This window comes from Eucyclogobius newberryi, unplaced genomic scaffold (assembly GCF_026437365.1).
Source record: "Eucyclogobius newberryi isolate DKJ021-1_F unplaced genomic scaffold, fEucNew1.0.hap1 SCAF_20, whole genome shotgun sequence".
Classification (NCBI taxonomy): domain Eukaryota; kingdom Metazoa; phylum Chordata; class Actinopteri; order Gobiiformes; family Gobiidae; genus Eucyclogobius; species Eucyclogobius newberryi.
Window position 1 is genome coordinate 17,072,953 of NW_027315835.1, and position 18,782 is coordinate 17,091,734.

Here is an 18,782-nt window from a genome sequence, read left to right on the forward strand (position 1 = left end):
GTGGAGGGGTTTGTCCCGAGAAGAAAATAAATATTGTCCGAGGCAAAAACAATGTTTCCCATCGCGTTTTCTTACATCATGGTGTGGGTCCCTGGTCACTGACAGGCACTTTCATTACTTTTGAGTGGGCTCCGCTCACCTTTTGGCCCTCTATACAATAATATTTTTTGCATTATGTTTATATGCACGGAACGTGCATGACTTGGGGAACGCATTCGTGAGCTACTTAGCGCAAACAAGCACTTAACTTGGTGATGACAACCGCTTCACCCAAGAAGAAGAAGAAGAAGATGAAGGGTCAATATTAGATGTGTCTCAAAAAAGAAAGTAAACACTATTAAATGAGGGTGCATTGAACCCTTTCCCCTCATAGCTACCATAGTCTTATTATATATTATACAATCACAATATGGGATTCAGCTAAATGCCAAAGCAACCTTTTAGATGTTAATAAACACAGGGCTATGCACATTTTTTTGATCTTTATTATGATAATTACAACAATTGCACTAAATCTCTTATAGAATATGTACAGACTGGTGTGTTTCTCTGGAGAAGACTGGGGACAGTGTTGTCAGTATGTCCACAGACACCTGTAGACCTGGGAGGGCAGTGTGAAATTCTTGATGTAGTTGTGAGGACGTTGGGAGCAGAGGAGGATTTAAAATGCTAAAATAATCTCTGCTACATATGGCTTCTATCATTTTAAACTGTAAGGTCTCAACATTCTTGTACAGTCTAGACACACATTTTGTCATCATGGTTCTGGTTGGCCACCTACCCACATCAGGTTCATAGTTTCTAAGATTATGGCTATAGCATGCTACTGGTGATCAGTCAACAAACAACATCTAAATCAGTGTTGGCTATTCTGTAGTACCCCAACCCTATCTCAAATGCATTAACAAGTTCAGATTTACAACATGGTTTCAATTTCTTTCAAAGATAAGAGACCGTCTTGGTCTTCTTCTTGTGTCTGTGATAGCAGCTTTTCCTCTCCACTTTGCACATTTCTGGCAACATTTGCTGACTCTGATGGGTTGGTTTCTGAGTCACTTGGGACAAACCCGGGTAGATTATTTTGTGGATTGATGAAGGTGGGACATGGTATTTGGTCATTATCATTGTTGGCATTAGTCGTAGCACTCCCTGTGCTAGTTGCGCCCCCAGTGAAGGAGAAAGCGCGAGGGTGGGTGGCGGAAACACTGTGAGTGGTGGTGTGGGACATCATGCCCCCATAATAACAGCTGCCTCCACTACTGGTTATCCGGGCTTTCTGTTTGAGGTCCAGAGCCAAACTACGCCGCAGCCAGGCCTTCTTCACCTCAGCCTGGACCTATGAGGATGGAGCGTTCAATGAGAATTGCCAATTTAACTTAGATGTTAAGGAGATCTGTATTTTCAATATACTTACCTCACCATTGCAGAAACAATAGATGAATGCCACAAAGAAACCCTAAAGAAAAAAGTAATTAGTCTGTACAGATTCTGTATCATCAGTTTTTTTTAGGAGATAGTTTTGTTAATAGTCTAAAAAACTATATTGGTAATGTGCACATGACAAATAAAGACTTTCATCATAAAAAAACAAAACAAAAATCTGTGTGTTCATACCTGTGAAGAGTTGAAAAGAATCTCATAATGCATTTGCACCTGCCACAGGAGCCCGGACACTTCGGTGTAGGGCAGAGCCATGAAGACCATGTAGTGCACCCCAAACAGAGGCATCAACACCAGTGTGGACTTCAGCAGTTTCCTGGATGCAAGTAAGTCTACAATGATTCACGTGTTACTTGTTAAAGAGAAATACAAATAAAAAAGAAAGGATTTACCGATACTGCTGTCTAGGATCCAGTTTACCTGTGTTAGTTTCCCACAGTTTAGAGGCTAGTACTCGGATTATATTGACAAAAAGAAGGAAATTCACCTGCAAGGCAAAACATGCTATTTTCCCGTCATACTGTAACAATATTTATAGTATTATTTTATCTCACTTACAACAATGGCTGCCAGAATGGGGACCTGATAGATCCACTTCAGATTTCCAGCACTAATATCCCAACACCTAAGAGTTAAACAAGTTCAAATATTTTGTCATGGCAAGTGAAATTGGAGTAAAACATAATTTTGGACAGGAATCTTAGTGTCTAGAACAACAGCCTTCCGTGGAAAAACGAACCAAAATACAGGCTTACTGTGTGTCTGCTAATGATGCCCGAACACTGACCCAAATGGACACAAACACAGCTGGAACACCTGCAACAAAAGGCACATAGTATTTCAGAAAGAGTAAAATAGCACAATACCTTATAATCCATCATTTAAATCCATGGACTGCTTACCCCATCCAATAATTGTGAGAGCCCAGAGGTAGTTTTTGTCAGAGAGAAAGGCCATGAAGATGAGGCTATGCAAGTACAATCCCTCTACCAGGATCCAATAATGATTAGTGGCCAAAAAGTAGAAGAAAAACGTCACAGCAACTTTACACCAGGCCTACGGATGAACAACAAAAGTACATCATTTAAATAAAGTTACACAGCAAAAAGGCAAATGTATTTCATGTACCATGTGTGGCTTTTGCCCCGTGAGCTCAAAGTCCATCCTGCTTTCTTCAGCTATGGAGTAAAGCGCTGCGTCTTTCACAAAAATACTGACCGCTCGACAGATGAAGGAGGTGAAGAGGTGAATGTGGATGTAATTGCGAGTGCAGTGTAGACGTCTGTAGAAAAACAAGCACAAGTGCCATGATAGAAAGACAAATTTAAAGGTGCTTCATATACCTTTCCTGGTTAAGGTTTCTGGCACATGCTTGTCTCCACAGAGATTAGACTAGAGGTTACTGTTAAGATTGGAATTGTCCACAGTATGGCATTAAAAATATTTATCTCACAGTTAATAACCTGAAAAAACCGACATTCTTATTGTGAGATGGGCTTGCCTCTCCATTGATCTGACCTGACCTGCAACGTGACCCTTCACCTGCTTGTCTGGTGGGGAACATCCCAGACAAAGCAAAAACATCTCCATGGAGACAAGCATGTGTCAGACCCTCCATTAGAGAAGTTATATTTTTGAAGTTGTACTTGAAGTAGCAGAGGATGGACACAGCCACCAAGAGTGACGCCAGTGAAATCGAGTATCCCACGGTGTACATGAGGTGAAGTCGGTCAAACACCTTCTGAAAAAAGAAAAGAAAAGCGACGCTGACAAATGCCAGAAATACCAGGGAAAATTGACAGAGAGTGAGTATTTTCCAGGCTCAGTGTAAAGGCATGCAGGGATCACCTCGTCCTGACTGCGCTGGTTGGAGGTCAGGTATGTGGTGCACTCGCTGTAGTTGGCCCAAGTGCGGTTGATGCTGAATACCTGCTCCCAGTATCCAGAGCCATCGCACCTGCGGTAAGCTCGACCTAAATCCACAACATGCAACTATGTGTCATTGGTTCTCAAAAATACATTTGTTTGTAGAGCATTATTTAAAGCATTATATTTGATTGCACATTTTTGTTGTATAATTAAATGCAAAAGAAGATAAGACAGTGTTGTCCCATTACACAAAAGTGAGTCTGTGAAGATTTTGATTCAGACTGTTTTACTGGAGGTTTGTGATGGCAAAAAATAAAAATAAAGTATGAATATTTTAAGTTTAAATTTTATACAGGCAATTTGTGATAACTTTTATAAGATCTCAAGCCTTATGTCTTATCACACTGATCATTATTACCTTGGTGGTTGAAGTCATAGATGTATTCCGGACACAGGACGGACACCAGCTGTCCCGCTCTGCTCTGAGGCCAACAGATGATCCCATCCCACTCAGACGGACATTCACCTTCTACAAATGGGTTATTTAGATTATTTGATTATTCATAATGATTACCTTGGACGGATTGCCTTGTGTGTGTGTGTGTGTGTGTGTGTTGCAATGGGTGCACAAAAATAGCACAATACTGTAGGAAATCATTGTCCTACTTATAATGGATAAAAGTGGACCCAGAGTAATTGTTGGACAGAGATACCACAAACAGGAAATTAAATGGTTTTATCTGATTCAAAATAAATCAGCAGCTGAGACAATTGCTGCCAAATGATATTTATGAAATCCTTCGCAACAATACCAGTAATGATCATTAGGACGAAAACAGTACCGATAAGTGGAGCCTTCTGAGCCTTGATGCTGCGTTCACATCTGGCGTGAGCACCAATCAAAACATAGATTTGCTCGTCTCTGCTGATGACGTCATCCGAGTCGATCTGTTAAAAGAATTAGTTTGGGATTTACGATTTGAGATCAATGCTTTGTACATATCAACTCTCCTTATGACTCCCTAGTTGTGGGTGATTGAAATGCAAACTAATCGGTCACCAGCGAGGGATAAAAGTGACATTCTGGACAATCATGTTTCTCAGATTTTCTTTCGTGGCAGTCCAGATTTATCGTTATAAGTAAACATACATGCATGGTGGAGAAAGGGTGTATAGAATAGACTTCAACTTTAGATTCAAACTGAATTACCCACATTTTCTCTAATAAATTGTACATTTTGTTTTTCCCACATAAAATGTATTGTAAAAGGAGATGTTTGTGACAAAAATTGGACCACTGCGCTTTATAAATCATAAAAAAATGTTAATGATTGTAAACGTGTAATAAAGAGCCACGTGCGTCACTTTTAGGCTTTGGGATTAGAGCTGATCGGCTGTTCCTTAGTTGCCTGCCCTGATTTTTCTTCTCCGTCTGAAACAGCTGTTCTGAAGCTGTGACAAAAAAATCATGCATGTATATACTGCCCACATTTTTGTGAAAGCAAGAAATAATTTATTTTCTAGTTAGATCTTTATTACTTTCTCCTTATATGGTCTGAAAATCAGGTGCCCCCAATTGAGTTGTTTTCACTTGCCTTTCTGAATTGTACGTAATCACAGGACCCTCTGAGGTCTACAGTTATTAAAAGAAAAGGAGGTTGGGTATACTTTGTCTGAAAAATGACTTCATTTCAGCTCAAATTAGAGCGTTGCTGTACGGTGTGCTCAATGGAAATATAGAATAAAATCCAGTACATGCAGATGAGTTGAGGCATTTGGAGGAAGTCCCGGGGTGAAATATGTGCTAATCAAAACATACAAACTAATGTTGTTAAAATCTTATACTGGTTGACCTATGACCAAGGTTTTATACCAAATAGAACTGACCAGAGATTCAAGGTCTGGATTACAATAGGTATTTATATACAAATATGGAGTTATTATAACCAGGAAATTAACCAAAGCAATGCCCATTACAACCCTCTGAATTAAATTTGTATCATGGTTTATAAATAAGAACTTTCAAGGGGAATAATATCTAAATTATGTCAATTAGGGCATTGTAATAGACATACAGAAGATGGAAAAATCCCGTTCTGACTTAATTTGGAACTAGACGGGATTTTTTTTTAGTTTAATGTTTTTTTGTTTAATGAGATTAAACAAAAAACCTTGCTATTTGTGCTCTTTTTTTGTTTACTGCTCTCTGGTCATGTTCAATGTTTTATGTTCTATATGTTCAAAGGCGCCGGTCCAGCTGGCAGCCCGGTGCAACGCTCCGCTCTTTTTTCACACTTATGTGCTTTATCTTTTGTATTTTGTAAATATTTTTTCTACTTTAGTTGTATGATCGGGACACGCGCTGGAATCGCTTAATTCAACTTGTTTCGACTTTGTTCGGCTGGATTATTGAGTGTTTTTCGTTGTGTCGTCGTGATGTGCGCTAGCTCTGAGCTAGCCCCACCGGCCCCACCGCGCTCCTCGGCCACAGCCGCCGTATGGATCGGCGCCGGTGCGTTTATACAAAGGAGGAACTCATGAAACTGCGGAAAACCATCGTCTTACCCGGCGATCGTCACGTTATCCCGGCGGACATCCTAATTTTTCCCCTCCATCCCTTGTTGGGAAATGGGAGGTTTTGTCTATAGGAGTTTTTGTTTATAAGAGTTCTTCTATTGAGAGTGTTTTTTAAACTTCCTATATTCTGTGATCTGTCCTTTTCCTCTGTATCTACTGCGTTGTATCAATGAAATTTCCCCATGTGTGGACAATAAAGGATTATCTTATCTTATCTTTATGTTTTTAAAATGTAAGAAAAAATATTTTAAAAAGAAAAAGAGATTCTAATCTCAGTGGGACTTTCCTGGTGAAATAAAGGTCCATAAAAGCACAAAGGGGAAATATCTGCAATGGTCTTGCATACACAGTGCGCTGCAGAATGATTTCCACTTTGAATCCAACAAACCCAGGAGTGGTATGCTTGGTAGGAAATCTCTGTGTAGCAATCTGACAGCCAGAACCATTAGCCCAGATCTGATGTGCTGCCTCCCGGTGTTGTGAAATAGTTGGTGCGAGGTGTGATATGTGGTGATCGTCTGTTAACTGGAGCTGTTTCTGACCACATGGGGATCTTGTCCTGAAGACCTGAGCCACTACGGCCTTCATGAGCCGTGATGTGTCCGAGTACATTTCACAACCAAACAGCAAAACTAGCAGCGATCAACCAGGCCTCTGTGGAGACTCCAGTGATCCAGGGTGTACAAGAATAAAATAGATCAAGAGTATTTTGTATTTGTACTTTGTCTTGATAAAAGTTTTTATAGATTCACCATTTAACAAAAGTTACACTTGTTCTGTACTAGCTTACAAGAGATTTTGGACCAATAAAAATGACTATTTGTTTTGTAGATGGTCAACAGACAACTATTTGTGACAGAACTGGTCATATCTGAAGAATTGCAGATGTTTTTTGTTTTTGAATCTGACTTTAGTACAGTATTACAACTTTACAGCATTTAATTAAAATCCAACCATAAGCATAATTTTGCTTTTCCTAGTTTATTGTGGTACACCTGCAGAAAACATGCTATTGATATGTAGCAAAAAGCAGCAAAGACAAATCAATAGGAAGAATCATTAGTGTGTGATTGCCCCGTTCTGCATGGCAGATCAGGAGTGTACAGAGAAAAAAACAACTAGGGTTGGGTCATAATTGGATTTGTACAGTTTGTGATTTAAGGTCAACAGAGCAGCAGGTTGTAAGTCTGTCCCCACCGACACTTGGACTGTGAAAATTAAGAGAAGAAAGGCAATGGTATTTTTTACTACTGCAGGGTCGTGTTTCAGTGGGTGTGGGGTTAAATGGGTCAGTTGTGATGCAGCTCTGCAGGTTATGGTGAACGGCTGTATGGTTTGGTCATTGTAGACTCTGTAATGTTATAGTCCAAGTCCCAGTACCCAGACTGACCCTCATTTTAGGGCTTTGTTGATTCAATAACATAAATAAAAGGGAAGTATGTAACTCAATGTTTGTGAAGTAATTATAATAGTAATTATTATTGCTTACTGAGCAAAAAAAAATAAGAAAAAACAGCAAACAAAAAAAAGGTAAATAAGTTTCTGCAGCTTTTATCACGCACATATTTTTTTTTAAATGTCTTTAAAATAGTTAATTATTTTTTTTCCAGACTTGACTAGCTGTAATTTGGAACCAATTGTATATTTTTCCATAATGTCTTACAATCAAGGTAAATCTGTGATCAGAGAAAGTCACACAGACATGACATTTCTATCTATGGCCCAAAGAGCTGCAGCGCTAGAGTGCTATTGCTGACTCAGATTCCTAACAATCTGTCATTTGTAGTACAATGTGAAAATTGGTTATTTAGAAAATCCAAATGTACATTCTGGAACCATACAATAAATGAATAAATTACTTAAAAATGTTGTTTTGGTTGAAAGGCTGTACTTACCAAAGCAACCACTGTCACTACACAGTGGAAAAAAAATTGAGTAAAAGTCAGTCCGGTCTTCATCGTCCCTCAGAAAATTTAATTCACAATTGAATAATTTTTAACCTCTTCATCCTCTTTTCCTCTGGGACCTGGATCTTGAAGTGAATGAATTTCTTATGCCATCAGTGAACAGGTAGTGAAGTACTAGCTCATTGCATCCTTCTTCTTGTCCCACACAAGTATCATGTGTGTAACTGTGAGAAAAGCCCACTTTGCCTTCAGAATGGGCTGGCTTTGATTGGTCGTGTCTTTCACCTACCTTAACCCTTTGTGCTGCCTTCCTCTGTCTCTCAAATTCACAATATTCTCACACATATTGTACTTCATTGTTTTTACTTTGTTAGTATCTACAGTGTGGTGAAGTACATCATAGAGGTTGTGCTGGAATTATAAATACGTACAGTTGAAATTAATCTGTATGTATACACCGTCACTTTACAAAAGAAAAAGTGACGGTGTATACATCATTAACCTGAAGACCTGGGAGAAGCTTCTGCTTGCCGCCAGAGCCATTGTTGTCAACAATGGCTTAATTTAATTTATTTAATTTGCAATTTTTCTACTGTAAACATTATAGTATTATTTATTATTTTACTAGTCTATTATATTGTTAAATATTGAAATTATGTTACCCATTTATTTTGGGTTTATAATTAATAATACATTTAATCTATTAATATCACTGTATTATCTATTTTCTTACTGCAAATGACCTCAAACCATCGCCCCTGACAACACTGTACAGCAAGTATTGACAGACAAGCCACCAAGTAACTGTGGTTACTATTGGTTACTAACCAGGTCTAAACCCAGGTCTAGACCTGGTTTAGACCCCGAAGGGTTAAAACGCGGAGGAATGACGGCCACGGCGCTAGCAGCTAGCTAGCTTGGGAGAACAAACATGCCTCACAGATAACCGTAAAAACTACGAAAACTAACGCAAAGCACCATAAAACACACACAAAGCACGACCCACACAACCCACGGGTCAACCCACGCCGAAAAATAACCCAATAACATGGTGATAACAAAGTTTAGCTTTCAACTTAGCTACAAGGCCCGGAGCTAAATGCTGGTTTAGCCACGAAAACTAACGCAAAGCACCATAAAGTACACACAAAGCATGCATGCAGAGATTATACCAGGCTGCTGCTGTCAGACTTTATAACAAAAACTGTTAGTACTGAACACTCGCAATACTGACCTAACCTAATCCTGATGTGCAATTCTGTCATATGCGCAACTGCTGTTGGAATTCATGTGAAATTCATGTGCAATCCATGTGCTGTCGTGACACATATTCATGTGCAATTACTGTCGTGATCACATGCAATGGTATTTATGTATTTATTTATTTATTTATTTGTCTATGGGAGTTTTTATTTATTTATAGGAGATCTTCTACTGAAAGTGTTTTTCAGACTTCCTATAAGTGATCTGTTCTTCTGTATCTACCTCTGTATCTGCCTGCGTTGCACCAATGAAATTTCCCCATGTGGGACAATAAAGGAATATCTTATCTTATCTTATGTCTCTGAGGAGACCGCAGCTGCTGCTGAAACAGTAGCCATGTGGTTCGCAGCTGATTGGTGGAAGAATATAATCAATACGCTGACATAATGCTTTGTGACATCACATATGCTCTGTGACATCACATATGCTTTGTGACATCACGTGTGCTTTGAAGATCAAGGTATAAAAGAAGCGGTGCGGTGTCTGGCGGTAATGCAACAATTGGATGCCAACCGCCATAAAACAACAACAACAACAACAACAACAACAACAACAACAACAACAACACAACAACAACTGATCCAAGATGTCTCTGCCCTACAAGATGGATGATACCCAGAGCTTTCGCCCTCAGAGTCCCGGACTTCGACCCTGCGATGAGGATTACGACGCAACGTTGGAGGCGGAGCGAGGAGAACTACGGCAGGAAATGCTCTGGGTGCAGCAGTACAAGGAATTCATACATGCATTGGCTGACCTGGGGTTCACCTCCCCCCACCCAGGTCCTACGGTAGAGGAAGAAAACCGGTCACCACCCCCTCCAGGGTTAGTTGGGATCAAGGCGGAACCAGACTTCAGCCCAATTCCGGTGTACCAGGATGAACCGCATCAGGAGGGACCGACATGGGCCCCAGTGCCAGCTCCTAGAACACACCCGCGGCTGGTCCTTCGAGCCGGAAGTAAGATGTCTCTGCCAGAGGAAGAAAACCGGTCACCACCCCCTCCGGGTATGTATGTATGCATGTATGTATGTATGTATGTATGTATGTATGTATGTATGTATGCATGTATGTATGTATGTATGTATGTATGTATGTATGTATTTATTTATTTATTTATTTTTATCTTCTACTGAGAGTGTTTTTCAAACTTCCTATAAGTGATCTGTTCTTTTCCTCTGTATCTACCTCTGTATCTACCTGCGTTGCATCAATAAAATTTTCCCATGTGGACCAATAAAGGATTATCTTATCTTATCTTATCTTAGTTGGGATCAAGGCGAAACCAGACTTCAGCCCAATTTCGGTGTACCAGGATGAACCGCATCAGGAGGGACCGACCTGGGCCCCAGTGCCAGCTCCTAGAACACACCCGCGGCCGGTCCTTCAAGCCAGTTGTAAGATGTCTCTGCCAGAGGAAGAAAACCGGTCACCACCCCCTCCGGGGTTAGTTGGGATCAAGGCGGAACCTGACTTCAGCCCAATTCCGGTGTACCAGGAAAAACCGCATCAGGAGGGACCGACCTGGGCCCCAGTGCCAGCTCCTAGAACACACCAGCGGCTGGTCCTTCGAGCCGGAAGTAAGATGTCTCTGCCATACAAGATGGATGATACCCAGAGCGTTCATCCTCAGAGTCCCAGACTTAGACCCTGCGATGAGGATTACAATGCAATGTTGGAGGCGGCGCGAGAAGTGCTGCGGCGGGAAATACGCTGGATGCAGCAGTACAAGGAACGCATAAATGCATTTGCTGACCTGGGGTTCACCTCCCCCCACCCAGGTCCTACGGCAGAGGAAGAGAACCGGTCACCACCCCCTCCAGGGTTAGTTGGGATCAAGGCGGAACCAGACTTCAGCCCAATTCCGGTGTACCAGGATGAACCGCATCAGGAGGGACCGACATGGGCCCCAGTGCCAGCTCCTAGAACACACCCGCGGCTTGTGCATCGGTTCCAACCTCCTCCACCCCCTCCTGTTCTAGCTGAGGGCGAGGAGAGCTCGGGCCAAGAGGGACCGGAGAGCCCAGGGTTAGGCCCCGATGATCGACCAGTTTTGCCGATTTTGTACAACCGCTCTGACCGGACGAGCACCCCGCCTGTTGAGAGACTGGTTTTGCTGCCAGCCCTCCCGGAGGAGGACGAAGAACAGTCAGCTTGAATAATTTGTCGTGTTATTTGCCTTTTATTTAGAGCAAATGTATTCTATACATTTGGGGGCGGCTGTACAAAAGGCCTCATGGCTCCTTTGTTTCCATGTGCTTGCAGTTAGTGGGGCGTCCAGTAGGGGATGCTCCAGCCTTAGCATTACTGTGTGCTTTATGATGTCACCTGCATTTCCATTTCCTTTCTGTTGTTCAAGGGTATTTCCGCATTTGAGTTTATTGTGTGCTTTATGTCATCATAGGCTTTGTAGATCAAGGTATTAAAGGTTTTTAATGTGTTTAATGGTTTAATGGTTTTAATGGTAATGCCGTTTGTAATGTTTTTTAATGTGCGGTTTACATGAAAAAAACAAAACAAAACACCATAACAACAACAACGAATGCGATGACGAATCAGATTCCAGTCTGTGTGTACCTGTGAGTTTCAATAAAGCTCCTGAACGCATCCTCATGTCTCCTCATTATTTCCACCTATCCAGATATCCATCCTGGCCTTAAGTATATGTAAAATTAAATATAGCTTAAACTGAATTAAGATTAATTTGCATAATATGCCAAAGTTTGAGAAACACTATAAAGCTATAAATAATTAATTTACTTCAAATAAAAACACAAAAGTACTCCTACTGAGGACTTTACTTTACTTTTGAGGATGTTTTATCATATCAATTATCAATTTAATAACAGATGTTAGCAAACTTCCTTTTTCATGGTACGTGTATGGATTGTTAGCACTTTTTGAGCAGAAACATATGGCTCTCTTCATATGGTTGTCGTAGTTACACCATCTCTCTTACAGATGATGAAAGCAGAATGCCAAAGCAGCTGCACTGCTGGTTTGGCTCTCCTCTCGACAAAATGCTACATGAGCTTCTTATTGCAGCCTAATTACAAGAGTTGTTGCTATAGTAGTGCTGTATGTTGCCACCTAATGTCTAGTAAAAGGTGATTAATTTTGAATTGCAGCTTGTGATCTTCAGAACTCATTACCTTTTGTCTATTTCTGTCCCCTGCTCTTTGTTATGTTGTTTGTTCTGCAAAATAATTATGCAAAGAGCTCCTTCTTGACCATTTCCTTCATTTGAATGAGATTAATTCATGTTTGGTTTACGAATGTAATTAAGTTTCAAAAAAAGGACTTGTCCTTGTATAGATTGTGAATTGTCTTATAAAATTACAGTAAGCTTGTCTATGCAGATGAACTAAGCCAGTTGCAACCTCAAGTTATTGTAAAATCAATTAGATTTTGCGCTGATGGAAGTCTTGAGTTTTTAATCTTTCTTCTTTGGTTTGGGTTTTGCAAGTTTTTCAAATCAGATTATGTCATTTTCACACCGCAAATACATTCAAAAATAAATGAACACAAACAAACCAGACTAAAAGGCTATCAATAAGACATTAGTGTGACAACGGAGAACAAGTAGCTGTATCTGCTCATTTTGTGTGAACTAATCATGTGTAAAACGGTTCCCTCACCCCTGTGTTCTAAAGTTCAACTGTGATCAGAAATTGTGGCGTTATTTATCTCAGTTAAATGACATAAGGCCATCTTGAATGTCATTTGACTAATGGAAAACATGGAGTGAATGTAAAAATGTATCTTATGAATATTAAATAAATGTACAACACACACACACACACACACAAAAAAAAACAAACAAACAAACAAACAAACAAACAAACATGTAGCTTACTTACAACTGCAATAACAACTGACCAGAAGCAGTGCGTGCAGCTGGGGAAGAATGTCTTGGACACTCGGACCATCAGCACAGGAGCTCCACAGGGCTGTGTACTTTCTGCCCTACTCTTCATCCTGTATACACCAACTGCTGCACCTCCAGCCCCGACTCCATAAAACTGATCAGGTTTACAACACCACACTCATCAGGCTCATCGTATTTAGTCAAAGTCTGTTTTAATTCTAATTTAGTAAACTCCTCATTTTTACGCAGGCATCTAGTTTACATTTTACTATTATTATGTATTGTTTCGGAATGCACCTATCACCAAAGCAAGTTCCTAGTTTGTAATTGTGTTCACTGACAATGGCACTAAAACTTTTGCTGATTCTGATCCTGAAAACACAGATATATATTTTTTAATTAATTAATTGTATGCCTTTTAATGATTTTAAAGCACTGGTCAAGGACTACCCGCAGTGCCGATGCACTTGTTTTATATAATTTTATATCATATCGTTTGTATAAATGTGTTTTTATGTATTGTATTTTTTATGTATTGAATGTTTTGTCTGTGTTTTACTATCCTGTGTATGATTGATGTTTATTTTGTGGTGTGTTTTAACAGGGTAACCACTCATTGGGATTTCCCTGTATAAATAAATAAAATGAAATTAATTGAATCCTTACACGTGTCCCTATCTCTAATAACACTGCCAATTCTGATGTATTGAACCTACATCAGGAATAACATCTTCAATACCCAAAACCTGTGTTCTAAAAATGTAAATATGCTAAAATACTGGTTAAATGCGAGAACTGACTGGCAAGGATCGTTATTACTCATAGGGCATGGACATAAACGTCAAACATGAAATCAAACTACTCGTATATTGACTGATCTACATTCTATATATCTCTAGTACTCTCTGTGCTGCCTCTACCACCAGTATGATAATCAACCAAATGAAGAGATTGTGCCACTTTTGACACAACCTTAATTTAGAACAATTTGGCTCAGAGGTCCTTAAGTGGTCTCATGTTAAAATCTATCCCCTTTTTAAATGTGTTTTGAATTAACAAATGCTCAGGCGTGAGAGGACAGGGACTGGGAATTCAGTGCACATAAGTTCAATGTTAGTTAGATGAAATGACACAATAGTGGATATTATTTGAATGAACATTTTGACTTTGGGGATCATGGTGTTCTCTTAAAGGCGCAATGGACGATTTTTCGGCGATTTGGGAACGCAGGCGGAAGTGCGCATGCGCACTCCCCCGTGCGGACTGATACAACACACACGTGCGTTTGTTTATTAGCGCAACGGAGCGCATCACATCTCTCGTCTCCCGTAGATTTCTGTCCACTTCTGCGTCAGCTCGAACTGTCTTTCTCCGTCTTCATTTTGCCCCGTACACTGAGGGAACTATATTATGATAGATCCATGCGCTTAGGCACGCGGAAACATGGGGACGAGCCTGACGCGGCTGCAGTTGAGCGATAGGTGCGTTTTATGATTGATACGTGGCAGGACAAATGATTTGTCCACGCCACGAGGAAATATGATAAAAAATTTGCTGAAAAAAATTGTCCATTCCACCTTTAAATAACACAAATTCTTCAGATTATTTCACACTTTTCAAGATAAAGACTGTTGTTGTTGTTATTGTTGTTGTTCTTTTCACGTTTCAAGTGTTTAATAATACAATATGTGATTCTATTGTGTATCTGTGTTCAAGGTGTCTAAACAGTAACAGTTTCCCAACACATCTCAACACATTCTAGACAGTTGTGGGGAGGCCCCGAAGACAGGCAGGTGGAAATGAAAATGGCGGATGATGATTATATTGAAGATGCAATAGTTTTCTAAGAGCCGCGAGACCCTGATTGCACTGTGCCAGAGCTGCAGGTCTCAACTCGCTTTCAGATGCATCTTGTAGTCAGAGAGAGCAAGCGAGAGAGTGGAAATGCCAAGCGATGTCAGTGTACATAATCAGGGGGTCAACATGCTCTCCAGGCTGACATTTGGGTGTGTGTATGTGTGTGTGTGTGTGTGTGTGTGTGTGGAGCTAGTGGAGTGGAGATGCAAATGCAAATGACTTAAATAGCAGTAACTTTAATGAGTAACAATTTCCCGTGTCCCATTTTTATTATGATTTGAGCTTTGTTTTTAAGGGTTGTCACAGAAAAGCAACTGTCGCAGAATTATTTGTATTGTTATGATGAGGGAACAATGTTAGAACATGGTTAAAAGCGCAGTAAACTTCATTGCGCATAATATGTGTATGTGTAAATGTTCTTGTATTTTGAGTGATGTCACGCATTTTTAGGCCCGAGCGCCACAAGCTGGCGAGAGGCCTATTAATCTCGTAAGGCCGTGCGAAGCACGGCTGCGAAAGTGCGCACGTAGTGCGCACGAAATCGAGCGCGAGGCGCTCGCCCACTTCCAAGCACTCACTTACGCACTCCTTCACTCACGCACGCCCCGTGCATACTAATTAGTAGTAGGAAAATGGAACATTACCGTTGTAAACGGGCAAAGCCCGTGCAAAAGTGCGCACTAAACGAGCACTTTACATCCCCATATAAAGCACTCATTTGCCCTAAGTAGCTCACGAATACGTTCCCCATCTCTTGCATGTTCCGTGCATATAAACATGTAATGCAAAAATTGAACATTATTACTGTATAGCGGGCCAAAAACACAAAGTGGGCGGAGCCCACTCAAAATTAACGAAAGTACCCGTCAGTGACCAGGGACCCACACCATGAGGTAGGAAAGCGCGAGCGCGAAATTATATGAAATTTGACACACAACTCAATTTTGGCATCCCCATCAAAAAAGTCAATGTGACCCATGTCATAATTGTTATGGCTTTGCCGTAACGATGACCAAAACCTCTCACGTTATTCCAATGGGGAAATCACCAGAACATGTTTACACTTTATACTTTCACAAACACCTCCCAGGGCGTTTGCCCTATTAACCTGAAATTTGGTGAGACTCATCTTCAGGGGTGGACCATCAAAAGGTATCCACATTTTTATTCAAAAAGTCATGGTCTCTGTGCGGTAAAGCAGCACATTTTGCCAAAAATTCAAAATAAAATTGCTTTTTGATGGTAAAACAAAGGGGAGAAGATGTGACAGCGTCACAGATTCAGCAGTAGGCGTAATAAAAGGACCATTGGGGCGCGTTAGCGCCCCCTCCTCTTGCGGCGTGGCGGCGGCGGCGTGGCGAGGGCCGATCATTGCCGCTTGCGGCTTTAATTTATTATTATTATTATATTTTCCATGATTTTCCATTTAGCCAGTTTCAACTCCTTAACGCTTCAACCGAATTCAACAAGTTATACCTTATTATGATTGCTTTCACAGTAGTACGTGTACTATTACTTTTGACATTTGAACAACTTTCACTTTTTGCAGAATTTTAAAAAGTATTAGTACTTTTGATTAGTGCATTATCAAATATTGATCACCACAGCTTGATAACCAATCTTATGATAATTTTCAAGACAGACAATCATGCAGATCAGTAGTGGCCAAAGGGCCTCCAAGGGGGCCTTGGAGTCACTGCAGGGCCCCCCAAATGTTATCACAACAAGGGTTGAATGAAAAATGCTTGAAATCCACTATGCTATATTTTCTATATACAGTAGTGCATTGAATCACAATTAAGCCAACTGTCTTTTCATATGTGAATCTATATGAATTATCTTCACCCTCTACACTGCAGACTTCAGACACGACACGGACAGCTGTGTCCTGCAGAAGTTCTCTAATGACTCTGCCATCATCGGACTCATCACGGACGACGATGATGCGGAGTACAGAGGACTCGCGCAGGACTTTGTGGACTGGTGTCAGCAGAACCACCTCCTCATCAACGCGGGGAAGACCAAGGAGATGGTGGTGGATTTCCGCAGACGCCACCCCACTGCCCCCTCACCAGTGAACATCCAGGGACGGGACATTGAGAGAGTGGACTCATACAAGTACCTGGGTGTTCATCTGAACCACAAACTGGACTGGACTCATAACACAGACGCACTGTACAGGAAGAGCCAGAGTCGGCTCTACCTCCTGAGGAGACTCAGGTCTTTTGGAGTGACAGGGCCACTCCTGAAGACCTTCTACGACTCTGTGGTGGCATCAGCTCCTGTAGGTGTGGCCAGCTGGAGCAGCAGCATCACAGAGAGGGAGAGGAAGAGGCTGGACAGAGTCAGCAAGAAGTCCAGCTCTGTCCTGGGCTGTGCTCTGGACTCGGTGCAGGAGGTGGACCATGAGTGTCACCCCCTGCAGGACACTCTCTCCGCTCTGGAGAGCAGCTTCAGTGAGAGACTGATCCACCCTCGCTGTGGGAGGGAGAGGTTTCGTAGGTCTTTCCTTCCTGCTGCTGTCAGACTTTATAACAAACACTGTTAGTCCTGAACACTCGCAATACTGACCTAATCATGTGCAATTCCGTCATATGTGCAATTACTGTTGTGATTCATGTGCAATTACTGTGAAATTCATGTGCAATCTATGTGCCGTCGTGACACATATTCATGTGCAATTACTGTCGTGATTACATGCAATGGTATTTATGTATTTATTTATTTGTCTATGGGAGTTTTTGTTTATAGGAGATCTTCTACTGAAAGTGTTTTTCAGACTTCCTATAAGCAGGGCCGGCCCAGCCTATAAGCGAACTAAGCAGCCGCGTAGGGCCCCGAGGCTTTAATAGGGCCCCCAATCTGGCAACCCGTTTTATGCGAAGTGCAAGAGCAGCGTGAGCCACTAGTGTAGTAGCGCTGCTGGCGCGGCAGCGCACACAGCGGTAACATAAAACGCACAAACCGCATTTATTTGTAATGACAATCTGGCAACCAAGACACCAAACCTGCGCTGATTGGTCAACTTCATTGTGCGCGAGCAGAACGAGAGCAAAACATAAACACAACAGAACATGGTCCCTGCGTGGTCCTCATGTCCAGAAGAATATATCCCCCCGATGCCGAAAAACGAAAGAAGAAACTTCTTGACGATGTAAAGAAACTGCAAACTCAACAACACTCTCCAGGTATTGAACTTCTCTTACAAAGAGACGGTTAATGCTGCTGTTTGAAACAACACGATTCTGTCACGTTAGTTCGCTCAGGCTGGAGGCGACGAGAGCTCTGCCCCGCGCACAATAATGTGTCTGAATGAAAGATAATAAGCTTAACATTGACACCAGCCCCGTAGTGTGAGCTGCAGGTGAGGCCGGTGAGGGGCGTCTATGCCCCGGGTCACTAAGAGGCGGAGATCCGGTCCGGACGAGCGCCGTCTCGTCCAGAACCTCTGACGTGAAACTTTGGAGTGAACAGTGTGCGGCCCTGTCCCCTGTCCCGGGCCCCTGTGCAGCCTCAGTCAGAGATGAGCGGTTTGAGTTCCTCTCTCTCACATCACCATGTGTGAGATCAATCGTGACTCGTGATGTCTGTTTGACTTCTTAACGTGGAATGAAAGGAATGTAAAGGTTTAAGCGTGTAAGGTCCATCAGCCAATCACATCGCAGCATTGTGTCATGCAGGAGTCCAGTGTGTGGTGTTCTGATCAGAACAAACATTTATATTGTAATTAACTTTTAATAGAGCAATAAAACATTTAAATTTATTTAAAAAGCATCATTAGACTATTTGTTATAAATTATAATAAATTGATAGTGAAAAATAACCAGACATATTATAATTACGTCTGTTATAGAATAATACTATATATTTTTATATAAAAGTGGCAAAGTTGCAGAAACGCAGTCTCTTCACTATAGCGAGGTTTGGACCTTCACTTCTAGTTCTGTTCATTCTCTGGGAATAACATGTTTGCACTGTTTTATCAGTGTTAATTGTTAATCA

The 18,782-nt window shown here is 41.3% G+C and overlaps 1 protein-coding gene across 1 annotated transcript; it reads right to left on the reverse strand.

Annotated features, from left to right (window-relative positions):
- Positions 1-469: 469 nt before the first annotated feature.
- Positions 470-8,007, reverse strand: pth3r (parathyroid hormone 3 receptor). The gene is made up of 13 exons (XM_072455503.1): positions 7,782-8,007; positions 4,152-4,257; positions 3,728-3,838; positions 3,289-3,413; positions 3,087-3,181; positions 2,569-2,722; positions 2,343-2,496; positions 2,196-2,256; positions 1,999-2,065; positions 1,833-1,927; positions 1,615-1,756; positions 1,415-1,456; positions 470-1,336 (listed from the first exon to the last, which is right to left on the reverse strand). Exons 1-13 carry the CDS (start codon positions 7,842-7,844, stop codon positions 917-919), a joined length of 1,635 nt encoding a protein of 544 aa, XP_072311604.1. The 5' UTR covers positions 7,845-8,007; the 3' UTR covers positions 470-916.
- Positions 8,008-18,782: the final 10,775 nt, after the last annotated feature.

What these genes read in the sequence shown, in the direction of transcription:
- pth3r (XM_072455503.1), bottom strand. Translation starts at nt 7,844, where the DNA reads ATGAAGACCGGACTGACTTTTACTCAATTTTTTTTCCACTGTGTAGTG. An exon ending in TCCATCCTCTGCTACTTCAA is followed by an intron (nt 2,723 to 3,086) that starts GTACAACTTCAA and finishes GTTTTTCTACAG; the next exon opens with ACGTCTACACTGCACTCGCA. An exon ending in ATTGTTTCTGCAATGGTGAG is followed by an intron (nt 1,337 to 1,414) that starts GTAAGTATATTG and finishes CCATCCTCATAG; the next exon opens with GTCCAGGCTGAGGTGAAGAA.